We start from the raw sequence: 16,267 nt of genomic DNA on the forward strand, positions 1-16,267 counted from the left end.
GTGTAGAATTTCATGAAGAATCCTGGTATCAGGAATTAAAAGCTGTAAATTCCCAAACACTAATCGTGTTAGTATTATTATCTGTTCATTTGACAAAATATACAGAGTTATATTTCTTGATTTCAAATACTGTTACGTCCTATTGTTAAAGTAAGCCTTGGAGTGTCTTGTCTTCCATTGCCATAAGAATCGTTGTTTGGATCCATTTGAATTCTCTTTTATTGATACTCAAATGCTTACGGATCAGAAAAGGTTATTATATCAAATACAAATTTTTATTTTCGAAAGAAAATTAAAATATCAAGACGGAAGTTTATTTTAGGGTTACCTAACAAATAAGTTATTATTGATTATGTAGTTTAAACAGCAATGTGATATCTTCAAATAGAAAAATTGCATTCTTCTTCTGGGTTAATAGAAGCAGTTTTGACACCAAAAGGCAAAAATACAATAATTGTTATCGCTAGTCATTTACAAAATGAGAGGGTAGATTTATATTTGTAGGCGTACTGCAAATGATGCATTTAATTCGTTTTATTAAATAAGTAATGTTCCAAGGCTATTTAAAGTCATGAATGCAAATAAAAATAATCTTCAGACAGCGATCTACATCAGCTTTAACATTCGGCCTACGACTGTACTACATATAGTACAGTAGTAGTAAGAATAAAAAACCGGCCAAGTGAGAGTCGGACTCGCACACCGTGGGCTCCGAACAAACCAATTTTTAAAGTGAAACTTTTATTACATCGTCTCAAACTTTTTGGTCTGTGTAGCGCATGTCGCGTGACGGTCGGCTGCCGAGTAGGTATAAGGCAGTGTTCGGAACCGTTCGAACAGTTTCACTTTTACCGTGGTTTCATAAAACCACACAACATTTTTATTATGTTGTAACTCCGAAATTTTATGTTTTTCGAAATTATTCTTCAATCTGCGCTATAAGACCTTATTTTACCCCAATTTCAAAACTCTACGTACACGGAAAGTACCCTGTAGGTGTCGATTCCCTTGCGAATGTCGAAATTTGCAGCATAACCCATTGAGCCCCGAACGGCCCGATCGGTCCACGATACAATAGATTTTCTATTGTGTCTGTGATTCCGGGGCCTGAGTTAATAAACGGCTTTATCTTTTGATTGCGTTGGTTTATAAGTTTGATTTTTTCACAGCTTCAATCGACTCAAGTAATCAATATAAATTTCAGTTTTATGTCACATCACGCGTTCCTGTGAAAATGGGTCTTGACAGACAGATGGGCAGATGGGATGGACAGACGTGATCCTATTAGGGTTCTGGACCCTTAAAAACCAAACCCTTTGGGATGCAGCCATTAATGCTGCAATTTTTAGCAAATTTTGACTTTTGCAATGGAATCAAAACCGACAATCAAAATCTTTAAATTTGGTAAAAAGCAATGTTTTATAAAACAGATATAAGAATAATCGCAAATAACATGATTTTTTTAATTACACTTTATATAAAAAAAAAATAATAATTTCAACTTACAACTAATGAACGCCTACATGTATTAACTTGATATTCACATTAAAAACTCAGATTTATAATACACTAGCGGTCCGCCCCGGCTTCGCCCGTGGTACATATTTACGTTTTCTCTACATAAGAACCATCCTCGTACTTCAAGGAATATAATAAAAAAAGAATTATCGAAATCGGTTCAGCCGTTCTCGAGTTATGCGCTTACCAACACATTTTGCGATTCATTTTTATATACATACTAGAGGTCCGCCCCGGCTTCGCCTGTGGTACATATTTCGCAATAAAAGGTAGCCTATGTCCTTTCTCGGGTATCAAAATATCTCCATACCAAATTTCATGCAAATTGGTATGGGGATATAAGATTTAAGACGCAATCAGAAGAAATAATATTCATATGCGGCATATTCTGAAAACCGCAACTACTAGCAAGGGAATCAAAACCTACGGGTCAAAAGTTAAGTGGACTTGGTTAAAAGCAAGGTTTTACAGCACAGATAAAGAAAAATTCACTAAAAACACTAGAAGTTAAAACATAATAAAAAGTAGGTTTGTTCGGAGTCCTTGAAGCGCGAATCGTATTGAGGTTCAAAACTATAAAAAAACATTCTTCCAGTTTTAAAGAAATAACCCCAAAATATGTGTAAAAACATCTTTGGACTATCTGGGTTTCAAAAATGACAACTCCCGTGTTGTCGTTCATTTTGAAATTGTGAGACGACAGAAAAACAAAATAAAAACAGAATCAAACATAATATATGCCAACGCAATCAAAAGATACAACCGTTTATGCTGCAAATTTTCGTAATTTTCGACATTTGCAAGGTTATAAAAACTTACAATAGCAACGTCTTATAGCACAGATAAAGAATTCTAAAATATGAATTAAAAGATACCTACAGCATAATTAAAAAAATAAGTTTGTACGAAGCCCTCGGTGCGCGAGTCCGACTCGCACTTGGCCGGTTTTTTATTTTTTCAGAAACATATGGTTCCCCAATAAAAAATATGTTGCATTTGTATTAAGGTAAGAATATGTTGTACAATGTGTTAAATTTCTTTTCCAGTTTGTCCTACACAAATTACATAGTAACATAGTCACTTTGTCCTATATATAGGTCATAGTGAAAACCATTGTTCCCGATGTAGGTTTTTTTTACTATTTTCCCAGCATATAATATACACTTTTAACCATAATATACTAAAATTAAAGGAATTCCATAGAGGTTACGGACTATAATTTGTATAGTTGATTATATCGTATTAAACCTGAGGACAATAAATACCACAAAAACGATACCCATCAATATAAACAAAACATATGTATGAAGACGAACAATTAAATTTTTCAATTTCATACAATATGCGAACATCCTGTACGCGAATTTTACGGGGAAATTATTGTCGGTTCTGAATTGAAAACGAAATATCTTTAAAATGGAACACAGTATCAAATTTTGAATTATATTATAAAAATCTTCATAAAATTTCTTGTAAAATGATGTAAAAAACAAATAAAATATTAAAAATAAAATACGATTAACCAGGGGTCAAAAACTAAGCAACGTACAGTGAAATGCTAGATACATATTTGGAGCCATTATTTGTGGTATAATTATTGGTAATTTTCATTATTTCGGCACATAAACATTAGGATATATAGTGAATAATAATAAAAAGAACAATAAATACTTACCGTTTATCAACTTTCCGCAAAATTTTACATTTTTTAAAACTTTAAAATTTAAAAGTTTCTCGACTAAAGTATGACATAATTACTGTTATATTTCGAATATTTATCGGTCAAATTATTAAGTGATGGACTTTAAATATTCAGTAATTCGTAAGCTATCAACTAAATAGTCGTTTATGCAGATTTGAACTATATTTGCGTTACAATGAGCTAATTTCCAACCGGCGATGATTTGGCACAGATCTGTGCCACGACAGACAACGGGTACAAAATTTTTGGCTCAGATCTGTGTTCCGACAGACGAGGGTTTAATTGGCGATTTTTAATTGGCAAATGAATTACTATTAAGCTTCTTATTATTTTTAAAAATATAACAAATGTGGACATAGCCGATGAGTTACTATGACGAATACCTAAACTACTTAAAAAAAATCAAAAACTACGATATTAAAGTAGTTTTCTAGAAGTTTTCTAGTATTTAATAAACAGTTAACACAAACATTAATCGTCTTTACCTCTCCAAAGAGCTTATATACAAAAGCATTTAAGCAGTCAGCGACAGTTGAATGAAGGCTATAAATAGGCTAATTAAGAAAGGAGGGCATCTACATTGTGTTTTTACATCGCGATCGGTTTAAAGAAATCACGGAAACTGTGTCAAGTTGCATTCGCTTTTCGAGATATTAATCTGTGGTGACGTTGGGGCCTCGAAAAACGCGTTTTTGTGTTATTATTTATTTAAGAAGTTTGAGGTTCTGTTTTAATGTTAATTTTAGTTACATATTTTTGTATTGGATTATATTATGCCTAAGTCTTAAAGCATAGTCTTAATCTATTTTTTATTAAAATTGAAATTATGTTTTATTAATGTTTTAAATTTTGTACAGTATCAATTCATCTTTTATGTAGTAGTTATTTAAACCTAAATAAATCTTTCATGTTTCCGAAATTCGGTTTGTATGATGGGTAATCACGCAAAGAATAAACATAACGTAATTATTTATTACTCGAATATTTTATTTAAAGTTAAAAATAATTATCGGTTATCATACGATATTATTTTTAGGCATCTGAGTTTATGGTTCCCATTTATTTCTAATTTAGAATTTCAGTATTTTTCGTTTTGCAATTTTGAACCAATCCTAACTACATATAAGCATTAGATATACATAATTACAGTACCTACAATTCAATTCAACATCTTCCATGGTAAATAGCTACCAATAAAAGATAATTATAATACTAATTATTGCAAAATCAATAATATCTCCACACAATTCCATACACGGCGTTTTATTGCATTTATTTTTATTGACCGCTCGTCCCCAAATCAGCTCTCTTTATAGCCATGTAAAAGTCTCGGCGAAAGTAGTTTCTCTCAGTCAAGTTCAATAACACAGCATAACAGTACCGGGTAGCGAGCAGTCGTGTTGATAACCGTTTGAAAGCATATGCAAAATTTGCATTCATTTTTCTAAAGGCGCTAAGAATTTTCATCGTGGAGTCCTTTATGGAGCAATAATGAAGTATATTATTATATTTGTGATAATATCGTGTATTACGCCGATTGTGGTACCGGCTAAATACGTTTTGCCGAAATGGAAGAAACAGGTGAGTTTCAATAGTTTTAATATTATGTTAATAATTATTAATCAACAAACCAAAATTTTAAGTAGGAATAACTATGTTTGAAAGAACTTGCAATTTTTAAATAATTAGATGTTGAAAATACGAGCAACATATATAAAGATTTTATAAGATTAAATGCTCTAATTTTTTGTATAAAAATATGTTATAATATATAAGAAATAATTGCATCGCACATACTTTGCACTTTTAAATATAAGCTGCAATTTTCTTATTTCATGGAAAGGAAATCAAATTTAATTCGTGTTATCCGTGTTAGTAGTTTTCCGGTGTTACATTTAAAATCTTGTAGATAATAATATGTAAATGAATTCAAGTTGAAAGGAAATACGTGTATGGTGAAACATTTTCAGTTTTTTACTGATGTCTTAACATAAATTAGTTACTTTCCAAGGACCAAGAAACGCGTAGACTTCAAAGAATTAATTATTAACTGTTACTGTTTATTTAGTAAATACTAAATTTGTTTAGTTGAACGCTTAATCTCAGGAACCATGGTTCCGATTTGAAAAAATATTCTGTTCGACATTGAGGAAGGCTCTAAGCTACGTATCATCAATCACCAATAGGAGCGGAGTATTGCGGGTAAAACCGCGGGGCACAGTTAGTAAATAATAATTAAATACACCGTTTTCCTCAATCCGGCTCCTCTCTGGATAAACGGCTTTCCAACAGTTATGTGGTCGATATAAATTATAAGTAATTATAGGTCATAAGAATTGCCCTAGTTAAGTTTTTAAAATTTCAGTAAAATTTTCAATTATTTCATTATAATAGAGATTTTTATTCACATATTCCGTATTTTTACATAATACACATTATTCAAATTAACACAGATTCTACATTATTGTGTAGATTTTGATATAAAATGGTAGAATTTGCTTACTTAGTTATTTACTTAAAATTAAAATTTTCAATATTTCGCATACCTAATCGATCGAATGTTGTGATATCATACATTATATAAAACAATTGTCATAATAAATTCTGATCAGGTGCATCAGCCCAAAAATGGATTAAGGATAACTTTCGATTCTGTAACACGTACAACAATCGAAAGTAAAATTGTTTGTTTGTTAACAATACCAAAATAAGAACGTTTAAAAAATATAATCTTTATTTTTCGATGTTGCAGAAACTTAACTTATCAGGAATATTACACGAGCGAATAGTCAATAAACTGTAATAAATTTTAATTCAAAATATATTATTTGTTGATTAGTTACTAGATACCTATAGGTATAGAAACTGCTTACTTAAAAGTTACCTGAAATATAACAACCAAGATATCAATTAAGAAGTTTATAAACACTAAACATGAAGAAAAAAAAACTCTATATTTTCATGAAAATTATTGCTGTGAACTTGTGATCTAAATGTGGGTATTTGTGATGGGAATATTAATTAAGTTTTTGCATAGCGAATAGAGATAGGTACTCATAAATCATAATATAATAATGTAGCGTTTACATATTTTTTTAATCGAAAGTAATGTGATGTTTTTTAAAATATTTGAAAAGCTAAGCTCCTGTCCAAAAATGTAATAAAAACAGCTTACTGTAACACAAAGGTATTAAGTGTTTCGCCTTTAAACACGCAAAAGTCCAACACAATAATTTCATTGCATTTCTTAGACTAGCCACAAAGCATATGCAAATTAACATGCATTTTGTCACCTTAGCACATTTTGATCGTCGAATGTTTGCGTTATTTTCTCCTTGCACCGGCATACTTTCTCGCGCTTTCTCAAGATATTAGAAAGTAGTGACTCAACGTCCTGATAGGATGAAAGGAGTATCATTTTTAAATGAATAAGAATACGTCTTTGTTATGTTTGAATAGCATTCGTGATAAATGTTCTCTTCTTTTAATGCTCTACAATGATTTTAGTCACGACTCTTGTTTTGTTTGCAAGCGTGTTTGTTAAGATTAGACCTGGGTAATTAATGTTTCGAAAACTAATTATACAAGTTGTTAATAACTGCAGTTATACATTTTTATGATACATGTCAGATATAATTACTCAGTAAGTGATACGTATTTTGTACTTTAATTGATACGTAGTGTTACTATAACCATACTGGCAAATAGTTCTATTCAATTTAATTGACTTCATAATTAAAACAATCATAGATATGTCTTATCAGGGTCACTTAAATCATTTAGGCAACCGGGCAAAAACATAATTAAGTAAAAGAAAGCCTACTTATAAAAAAATACATAGTACTACTGGAAATAGATACATATATCCTACAAAATGTAAAGTAATTACTGCCCATTACTATAATCTCCACACTTAAAATAAATAATTTAATCCAGTTTACACGATCTAGAATTCTCACAAATAAGGAAATCTATAAGAGAATCTTTAAAGGAGTTTTTCTATAACCAAACACGTATTTTCTCAGCTAAAATTTCGTTCGATATATCGAGATCTAGGATAGTATTTCGCAACTGTTTGCGTTTGCATGTCATTAATATATAATCGATTTAATCACATGAATTCATTGGACTGTTGATCTAATTACCCACCTGTGTGCTTTTTTTGTTTGTAACTACCAGTAACTACCAGTAACATGTAAGCATGTTTCTCACTTATCGAAGCTTGAAAGTCTCAGTTTTTGTAGGTATGTTGTTGTGTATGTTTCCTTCTTGTTATGTAAATTGTACTGCAAGTTGCAACGTATATTACTCTCAATATAAATATCATTATCATGCATGCATTTCAATGATATCTAGTGTCCGACCGAACTTTCGGTTTCGGTTTCGGTTTCGGCCGAGTTTCGGCCAAAAATCAAGTTTCGGCCGCAGTTTCGGTTTCGGCCAAAATCGGCCGAAACTTTTGCCGAAACCGAAACTTATTTCGCAAGTTCAGTGAACTTAGTTCACACACGTTCACGCTCGCTTAACTTCGTTTTCCTCGGCAACGCTTTGACGGACGCTGTCAAAGCGTTGGTTGACCCACGCTGGTGGAAACAATTTTTGATTATCTATGTTGAGATTGGAACAGGGTGTAATGGTAATTAATAATTATTATTTTTATATAAAAGGTACCTAAAAGAGACATATTATTCTTCTAAGTACAAATACCAATCCAAAGTATTAAAGACTCTTTAATAAAGAGAAAGATCTCAAATTACCAAAACTTTTATTTAAATTTTAAAGTAACAGTAACAATTACTGATTTGATTTAGATGACTGATTTTACTGAGAACTTAATTTGAAAAAATAATAAAAATTAAAATTGTTATCCATACTAATATTATAAATGCGAAAGTAACTCTGTCTGTCTGTTACTCAATCACGCCTTAACTACTGAACCAATTTGCATGAAATTTGGTGTAGAGATATTTTGATACCCGAGAAAGGACATAGGCTACTTTTTACCCCGGGACATAAGATAGGTTTTATCCCGGAAATTCCACGGGAACGAGAACTATGCGTGTTTTTCTTTGACTGCGCGGGCGAAGCCGCGGGCGGAAAGCTAGTTATTAATATTTTAAAAATATTATTTTTACAGACAGAGTTACTTTCGCATTTATAATATTAGTATGGATTAAATTAATGATTACAACAAATTTAATATACTGTGTTTTCATTTCATGCCCTAATTATGGCAAAATAATAGGTCAAATGCACCAAAGTTCAGGATTTTTAGAAACTTCATACTAGACCACGTGAGTTTCGGTTTCGGTTTCGGCCGAAACTGAAGCCACGGCCGAACATTCGGTTTCGGTTTCGGTTTCGGCCTGGAAACTAGTTTCGGTCGGACACTAATGATATCTCAATGTTGAATAGAAGGTAACTTTTCTAAACGCTCTGGACCTGATTTATACTACACAATATACACAATATATATAGTTCACTAAAAATTAGGTCTTTAAACAAATTAATTTATCTATTTACATTCGTTATTAAACCACTTTATTATCAGTTACTTGACCTGAAATATACCCAACTACTGTTTAAAACATCAACCATTGTGCTAAACCATGTCTTGTTTTTCTATGTCATATTGCATGCACACCATTTTACCAAGTTATTTCATTGGTACGCAGTATGTTATTACTATACTTTCTAGCACAAAAATAAAGTTCACCTCAGAATGGTGTACTAAACTTTCTTCTTGCACGAATCAACCTACTATACTTACACATACATGTCCCTAACCAAACTGTTTTGCACGCTGTTAACGCACAATGTACTGTAGCCGTCCACGGTGGCTCTATACGAGAAGAGTGTTCAGGCCTGCGAGCTGCCAGCCGTGCAGAGCGAGCACAGCCACTACGTGTGTGATGATAAGGGGGAGCCGAAGTGCCTGCCTGGGTGGCAAGGCGATCTGTGTGATGTGCCCATTTGTAGGAAGGGCTGCGATCCGTTGCAAGGCAAGTATCTTTATGTATTTAATTGTGTTATGATGATAATAATTGATAGTGTAATCTTCTGTCAATGAATTGAAGGAAAAAACAAACTGAAGAAATCAAACTTCTAAACCTTATCGTGAATTGGCTCAGTCCGGTAAAATTTTAAGATAATGTAATTAAGTGTAGCTTTCTACTGACGGAAGAATGATCAAAATCAGTTAAGTTCTCGAGTTTCCTTGTTACAAGCATACGAAAAAAATAAAGACATTGTTCTAAGAAGAGAAAGTGTCGATGTAGATAGCATGAAACCTGTTGTAATTGTTCTGAAAATCAGCATGATTTATTTTATTTACTGAATAATTCAAGGATATCTCGAATAAGTGTGTTCCATATTAATATAAGCATTATAACAGGATACTGCAAGCGGCCGGGAGAATGTCGCTGCAAACTAGGTTTCTATGGAGAGAGGTGCAACAAATGCATACCGTTACCTGGCTGTCAGCACGGGTACTGCAATGTGTCCTTTGAGTGCATATGCAGAGAAGGATGGGATGGAATCTTCTGCTCTGAACGTAAGTTGATTCAATTCAAGGTATGATCTAACTATGATCAGAAAGATTAACATTGCAAATAAATTTTTACTATTTGGTTTTTTATTATTGTGATTACTGAATTTACAAACCAATTTTAACACCATGTCCAAATAAATAACTCCTTAAGATCTTTTTTATTTGCCTGTTGAAAGAAAGAAAAAACGTTTGCTCCTACTATGTATTACTTTATTCTTATTGTATCTCCTACTATGTATTACTTTATCTATTAATACATCTATACAAATATTATAAAGAGGAAAGGTTTGATTTTTTGTTTGTTTGTTTGTTTGTATGAATTGAATAGGCTCCGAAACTACTTGGCAGATTTGAAAAATTCTTTCACTGTTGGAAAGCTACATCATTTCTGAGTGACATAGGCTAGGTTTTATCCTGGAAATCCCACGGGAACGGGAACTATGCGGGTTTTTTTTTGAAAACGCGGGCGAAGCCGCAGGCGGAAAGCTAGTTAAACATAATCTATTAGAAAAGTATGCCGTACACAAATAGCTCTTGTTTCTTTCCAACCTAGCAACATAGAATTATGACACGTATAACAAAGACTTTCTTATTTCCAGCCATGTGCCGCTCCGACTGCCACGCTACTCGCGGGTTCTGCGAGTCCCCCGGCGAATGCCGCTGCCGTCTCGGCTGGGCGGGCCCCACGTGCCGCGCCTGCCAGCCGCTGCCGGGCTGCCAGCATGGCTATTGTGACAAGCCGCTAGAGTGTAAATGCCTGCCTGGGTATACCGGATTGTTGTGTCAGACGCGTGAGTAGCCAAGTTTATACCTACTAATTTTGTAATAGAATATCTTTCTGATCGTTTACTTAGACTTTGTTAACTCTATTGTTTGTTGTAAAGAAAAAATAACAGTTTAATAATCAATTATATTCCTTAATATTATTCTAATTCGAACGACATTATCTGAATTGCGTTAAATACAGCTAAGTTAAGGAGAACTTTCGGCAATTATAACATGCATATTGCATACCTACATATATCTATTTAAAATTGACAAAAATACCCAAAACGCATATTTAATTAACTAGCATTTTTTAAGTCATCTAGACGAAATTCCGACCACTCAGTTATCGTGATTCTTATTTTTTTGTTTTCATACTTATAGGTTAGCAACGCAATAAAACACTCATATTATTTCCCATCATATTGTTTATTTTCTATTGTACTTTAGGTATTCTAAACCTTTTGCCCTAAAATAAACAAAAATTGCAGCAATCTGCGCACCCGGCTGCCACGGGGAGCGCGGCTACTGCAGACGGCCAGGCGAGTGTCGCTGCAAGGTCGGGTGGACGGGCGCCAACTGCGCGCAGTGCCACCGCTACCCGGGCTGCGTGCACGGCACCTGCAACCGGCCCTGGGAGTGCATCTGCAAGAAGGGCTGGGGCGGCATGCTGTGCGATGAAGGTGAGATATATTTAAGATAAAGCTGTTTAAAAATCACCAGAAGATGATTTCGATAAAAGTAATTCAAGAGCTTTTTAAGAAACTTTTCGGATAAAGTACCGCGACATATTTACCTACATTAAAAGTTTTTGGATGAATCGTAACAACTCACGCAAAGCCTAGCGATTGTATGATAAATGGCTACTGTTTTTTTTTTATATTTGATATAATAATTATATCAAATTGAACTAAAACATAATAATACATGGTATGTTTAAATTTTACCTAAATTCTAACAAACTACAGATACATTCAATTTACGAGACTTAAACATAATTTATTAGCTGAGAAGAAATTACAAATTGTTAATTTCTTAGTCTTAACTTAATTATTTGATTAAAACATAAATCGCGTTTTATTACTTTAATTATGCGCTAGTGCTCTCATTCTTTTATAATTAATTACGTTAATTGATTGAGGTATTAACTGGTTTCAAAACACAGTCGTCAAGTAAAAAACCAATAAATGAAACTAGGTTCATTTTTTCTTTATAATTTATTTGTAAAAAAATCTTAAAATTTATAATTTCGAAAGTAAGGTACGTTAATTGTCTAGCTCTAGGTAAAATTCGTTAAAAAAACAAGTTACACATAAGACCTTTTTCAATGAAAATAATATCAATGAAATTAATTACCATGTTAAGCAGCTTTTATGGATAAATTAAATAGATCTCAGCTAGACCAGCCCATACATACTTTCAAATGAGAGCGGTGTTGCTTCGTACTTACATAACCATATATAGAGCGATCATAATTGACAGCTGGACGCCATTTTGATGTGAAAATGGAGTAATTTCAATATTATCATAACTATCCCGTTTTCAATCATGTGAGAATTTACTTAGACGTGAAAATTAGAAATAAAACACAAAATAAAATTGCATTTAAAGACAAAACTGAGTTAAAGTGTAAAATTATCGTTTCATAATTTAACTAAAAGAAATCTATGCTATATACAAGAAAAAGTCCCTTGTAATAAAACAACATTTAATTTTTTCAGAACTAAATTACTGCGAAAACAACCCTGACACATGTAAAAACGGCGGGAAATGCCAGTCCCTAGAGTCCGGTGACGGCTTCTTCAGGTGTCAATGCCCTCCCGGAGTGAGCGGGAAACATTGCGAGAATGTTCCAGAAAGTAGCACTACTAGTAACGTCACAGATACTACTACAGAAGCTGCCACAGATAATGAAACTACTACAAAAGAAGACGAGGGCAGTGATGACAATGAGACTGAATGAGCGGTGACAATTCAGTTCTAGAATTTAGTGGAACGATATTAACTTATTTTTCTTTAAGAATCTGTTGAGATATAACTTCTCACTAAAATTATTAGAAATAAATTTGTAAACCGAAAGCAGTCCATTCTAGAAAATGAGCTGTGTACAATATTTTAATATTTCCTATTTAATGCTGTTTATTGGTGCCATTGCATTGGTGACTAGTTTAAATTATTGATTAATCAAAGTGCATTTAAAAAATGTAATAGTATATCTTTGCTTTGAATTATATTTGATGATTTCCTATTTATTGTGTGTATGTAGAGCATTGTGTACGACATTTTGTAATAATGATTTAATAAATTTTGACTGACTTAAATTATTACTCACTGTAGTTTTAAGTATTTATTTGTAAATTATAAGATTTTTATAATAAACTAAGTATTTAAAATATATCTGTGTTTTTTTACTTACCTCATTACACACGGTTCGAAATTTTTAAATTAATTTAGAATATTTAAATAAGTTTAATAATAATTAATTATTATTGTCTGCTATGCCATTCCTAAGGATAAAGAATGTTAAATTGTACCTAATAGATACACATAAATGAATATAGAACTTCATGTTTGTTCACTGTAAGCTAGTCTATAATTCTATCCACGATTTTATTAATAAACCTACCTGAAATCTCTTCTACATGATATAAAAAACAGCTTGATAAAATTGTTTTAACCTTATCTAACGACATAAAGTATTGATCCGTAATCTAGTGCATACTTGAGAAACCTAGGCATCTGTAATGAAGCATGATTTAACTGATGTAAGATTACACGATTTTTACTAAGATTTTAATTTGATCTAGATCTAAGGTATGGGAGAGTTGGAAGATATATATGGCAAGTAAATGAATAAATTGTTCACACATCTGCCATCATACACATCTGAAATTGCTATCAATAATTTATTCAATAATTGGCTATCAATTTTCTAACAATTCTGTAATATGCATCATCTTTACACGTCTAATGAATTTGCTCCTAATCCTTTAATTATGTGTTGCTGCTTTACAAATTAATATAAAAATAAGTAGTACAAATTCCTACTTTTCGATTCAGCCTATAGTCCTTTTACATTCATAGTTATTTTTAAAGAAACTTAAGCAGATTCATTGGATTAAATTTGGTCAGCTAAAAATAGGAAGCCCAGTGAATGGTAATGACTGCACTTACAATTTACTGTACCATAAAACCACATAACATAAACTCAGCCCTAGATCAAGATAACTAAATGTATTACTATACTACTACACGCTAGTCACTAGTGGATAGCTCTACTTATGCGCAGTGCAGTCCCAATTCCACGTGAACTGACTGCGCCTTAATTGTGTATTTTAGTTGTACAATTCAATACAATAAAACAGATATTTAGTAACTTAGTAGCTGATCAAAAGACTATTCTCACATGCACTTCAACACTTAGTCACGCTCTCAAGACTCTACATTTGTATAAATGCAAGATTATCAGGGGCGCGGTCTATTAGTTTTTGCCATTAACGGCATCCGACCTGCCCTACTTGGCCTTTACAACTTTTTAAGCCAAGCTCCAACCAAATTAGTCCGATTATGTTAAAGTAATCGAAAATTTAATCTTTTTTTCTGTTTACACTTGATTTGTTGAATAAATTTACGGTCACGTTAGGTATTGGCCAAATGCAGTAACATATGCAAGGGAATTAAAACTAGAATTCTTAATAGTGACCGATATAAATCTTACATGATGTTTTTGCAGGTCGGAACGCAATTTATTAAAAATTTAAATTAATACACGGATTTAATATCTTCACACCATTTATTACGTTTGTACATAGCGGCATAATTTGCTGTTTGCGAGATTCAGAAACCAGTATGCAGGAGTCGAACATGTTTCGTTAGGAATTGGGTCAAACACGCACTAGGAAAGGTTCTACACGATGACAGATAATGAAGATCTCGTAGAGAGGAATACCCAATCCTAAAAAAATTAGAACCGACTTTGGACTTCTTCTTCTGTATCGTGGTGAATATGCTATATATTGAAAAAACTGCACTGTAATGGTAATCTTATATATAAAATTCTCGTGTCACAATGTTAGTCTGCATACTCCTCCGAAACGGGTGGACCGATTCTCATGAAATTTTCTGTGCATATCGGGTAAGGCTGAGAATCGGCCAACATCTATTGCACGCCTCATAAGCGAAGCGTTGAGGTGGGTACTACTGTCACTTCGCGCAAAACATCTTATTTTTCAAACTTAAAATGTCTTTATGTATCATACATTGCACTTGTAAGATAATACATACACACACATATTAAGAAAAGACACTATTTTTAACGTTCATGATATTTTTGATGTCATTTTTGTTATTTAAACTAGTTAAAAAACAGTTTAAAAAAGTTCTGTCTTGGACGTCCGTGTGTCTGTATGTGCGGATCCTTTTTCTTATTAACACGATAGCGACCGAAATACTTTACTAATCGAGTCTTTTTTTTCTCTTACGCTTGAGTATGCTCAGGAATAGAACCCTTTCATTTTTCAGGGTCTGATTCGATGTGGTTTAATTGTTATTAAATAAACAAAAATAATAATTAATAAATATTTATTAAAAAAAAATTATGAGGCGTGCACTTTTGGATTTTCCAAATTATTTTTCATATGTACCACGGGCGAAGCCGGGGCGGACCGCTAGTAAGTATATAAAATATATATTAATATTATATGTATAGATAATGTAGTCGTTTATCATAATATATGATTCGAAGTGTAAGAAGAAGTGTAAGATCTTAAATTCTTTCTGATATGACTAGTCCAAAATAAATAAATAAAATAAATGATTATTTATTTATTTGCTATAATATACTTATTTATATCTACGACCCGAATTTTTTTGTGTGATAAACATGATCATTTCTATTTAATACTATACTATATTGAACCTGCATTCTCGGCTTCTAGACTACAATACGTTGTGTGAATAATTATTAATATCAATAATTATTCATGAATTATAAACCATTGCTGTAAGGATGCATTATGGTTTCTTTAGTTTTCATGATCAATGATCATAAACAAGGTATTAGATGCTTTGAAATTCTTTAAACTACATAAAATTCTAAATCGGTCTAATGGTTTTGTAGATTGACTCCAATATCCAAATATACAAAACTTGTCATCTTTATGATGTACTTACCGTGTTCCATATTAGGACCACTTAGAATATCAGATTTTTAGCTATGTGACGTACATATACGTCAATATTTTGTAAACAGTTTACAAAACCCTTTAAATATTCATTGAGTTACCATGTACTACGTACCTCATGTAATAATAATAAATAAAATAAAATAAATAAAATAATAAAATAGCCTTTATTTCTGTTACTTTTCTTAAAATTATTACATGCCAATTTCTTAAAAACTAAGTTAATTCTACTGATTCTAATTTTTATTTATATAATCGGCAACAGGATGTTTATAAGGAACAGCTTGTCTGTCGACAAAGGCCTCCTCTAAAGATTTCCATATATTTCTATCTTTTGCTAAGCGGGTCCATACAGGACCGGCTATTTTCTTAAATTCATCTTCCCATCTTTTGCTTTGTCTACCTCTAATGTAATAATACCTCAATGTAAATATTGCATTATTAACACCTAAATTAAAAAAATAAGCTATATTAACTTCATTATATTGAAAATACCGCATCAGTCGTAGTATTGATGCTACGCTTCATGACAATAGATTCGTCGTAGCG

The 16,267-nt window shown here is 32.3% G+C and overlaps 1 protein-coding gene across 2 annotated transcripts; it reads left to right on the forward strand.

Moving 5' to 3' along the window:
* Positions 1-4,570: 4,570 nt before the first annotated feature.
* C901 (notch receptor 4 protein C901) lies at positions 4,571-12,932 on the forward strand. Of its 2 annotated transcripts, none has more exons than XM_090103608.1 (6): positions 4,571-4,801; positions 9,048-9,222; positions 9,615-9,773; positions 10,370-10,561; positions 11,027-11,218; positions 12,257-12,932. In XM_090103608.1, exons 1-6 carry the CDS (start codon positions 4,712-4,714, stop codon positions 12,496-12,498), a joined length of 1,050 nt encoding a protein of 349 aa, XP_089959734.1. In that variant the 5' UTR covers positions 4,571-4,711; the 3' UTR covers positions 12,499-12,932. The 2 variants fall into 2 exon arrangements, with proteins under 2 accessions (XP_089959734.1, XP_089959736.1); XM_090103610.1 differs by having other exon boundaries at positions 9,084-9,222.
* The last annotated feature ends 3,335 nt before the right edge of the window (positions 12,933-16,267 follow it).

The sequence above is a fragment of the Colias eurytheme genome, chromosome 7, assembly GCF_061535395.1.
Source record: "Colias eurytheme isolate Ceu_HAF_F1 chromosome 7, ilColEury1 Martin Lab GWU primary, whole genome shotgun sequence".
In the NCBI taxonomy this organism is placed as follows: Eukaryota; Metazoa; Arthropoda; class Insecta; order Lepidoptera; family Pieridae; genus Colias; species Colias eurytheme.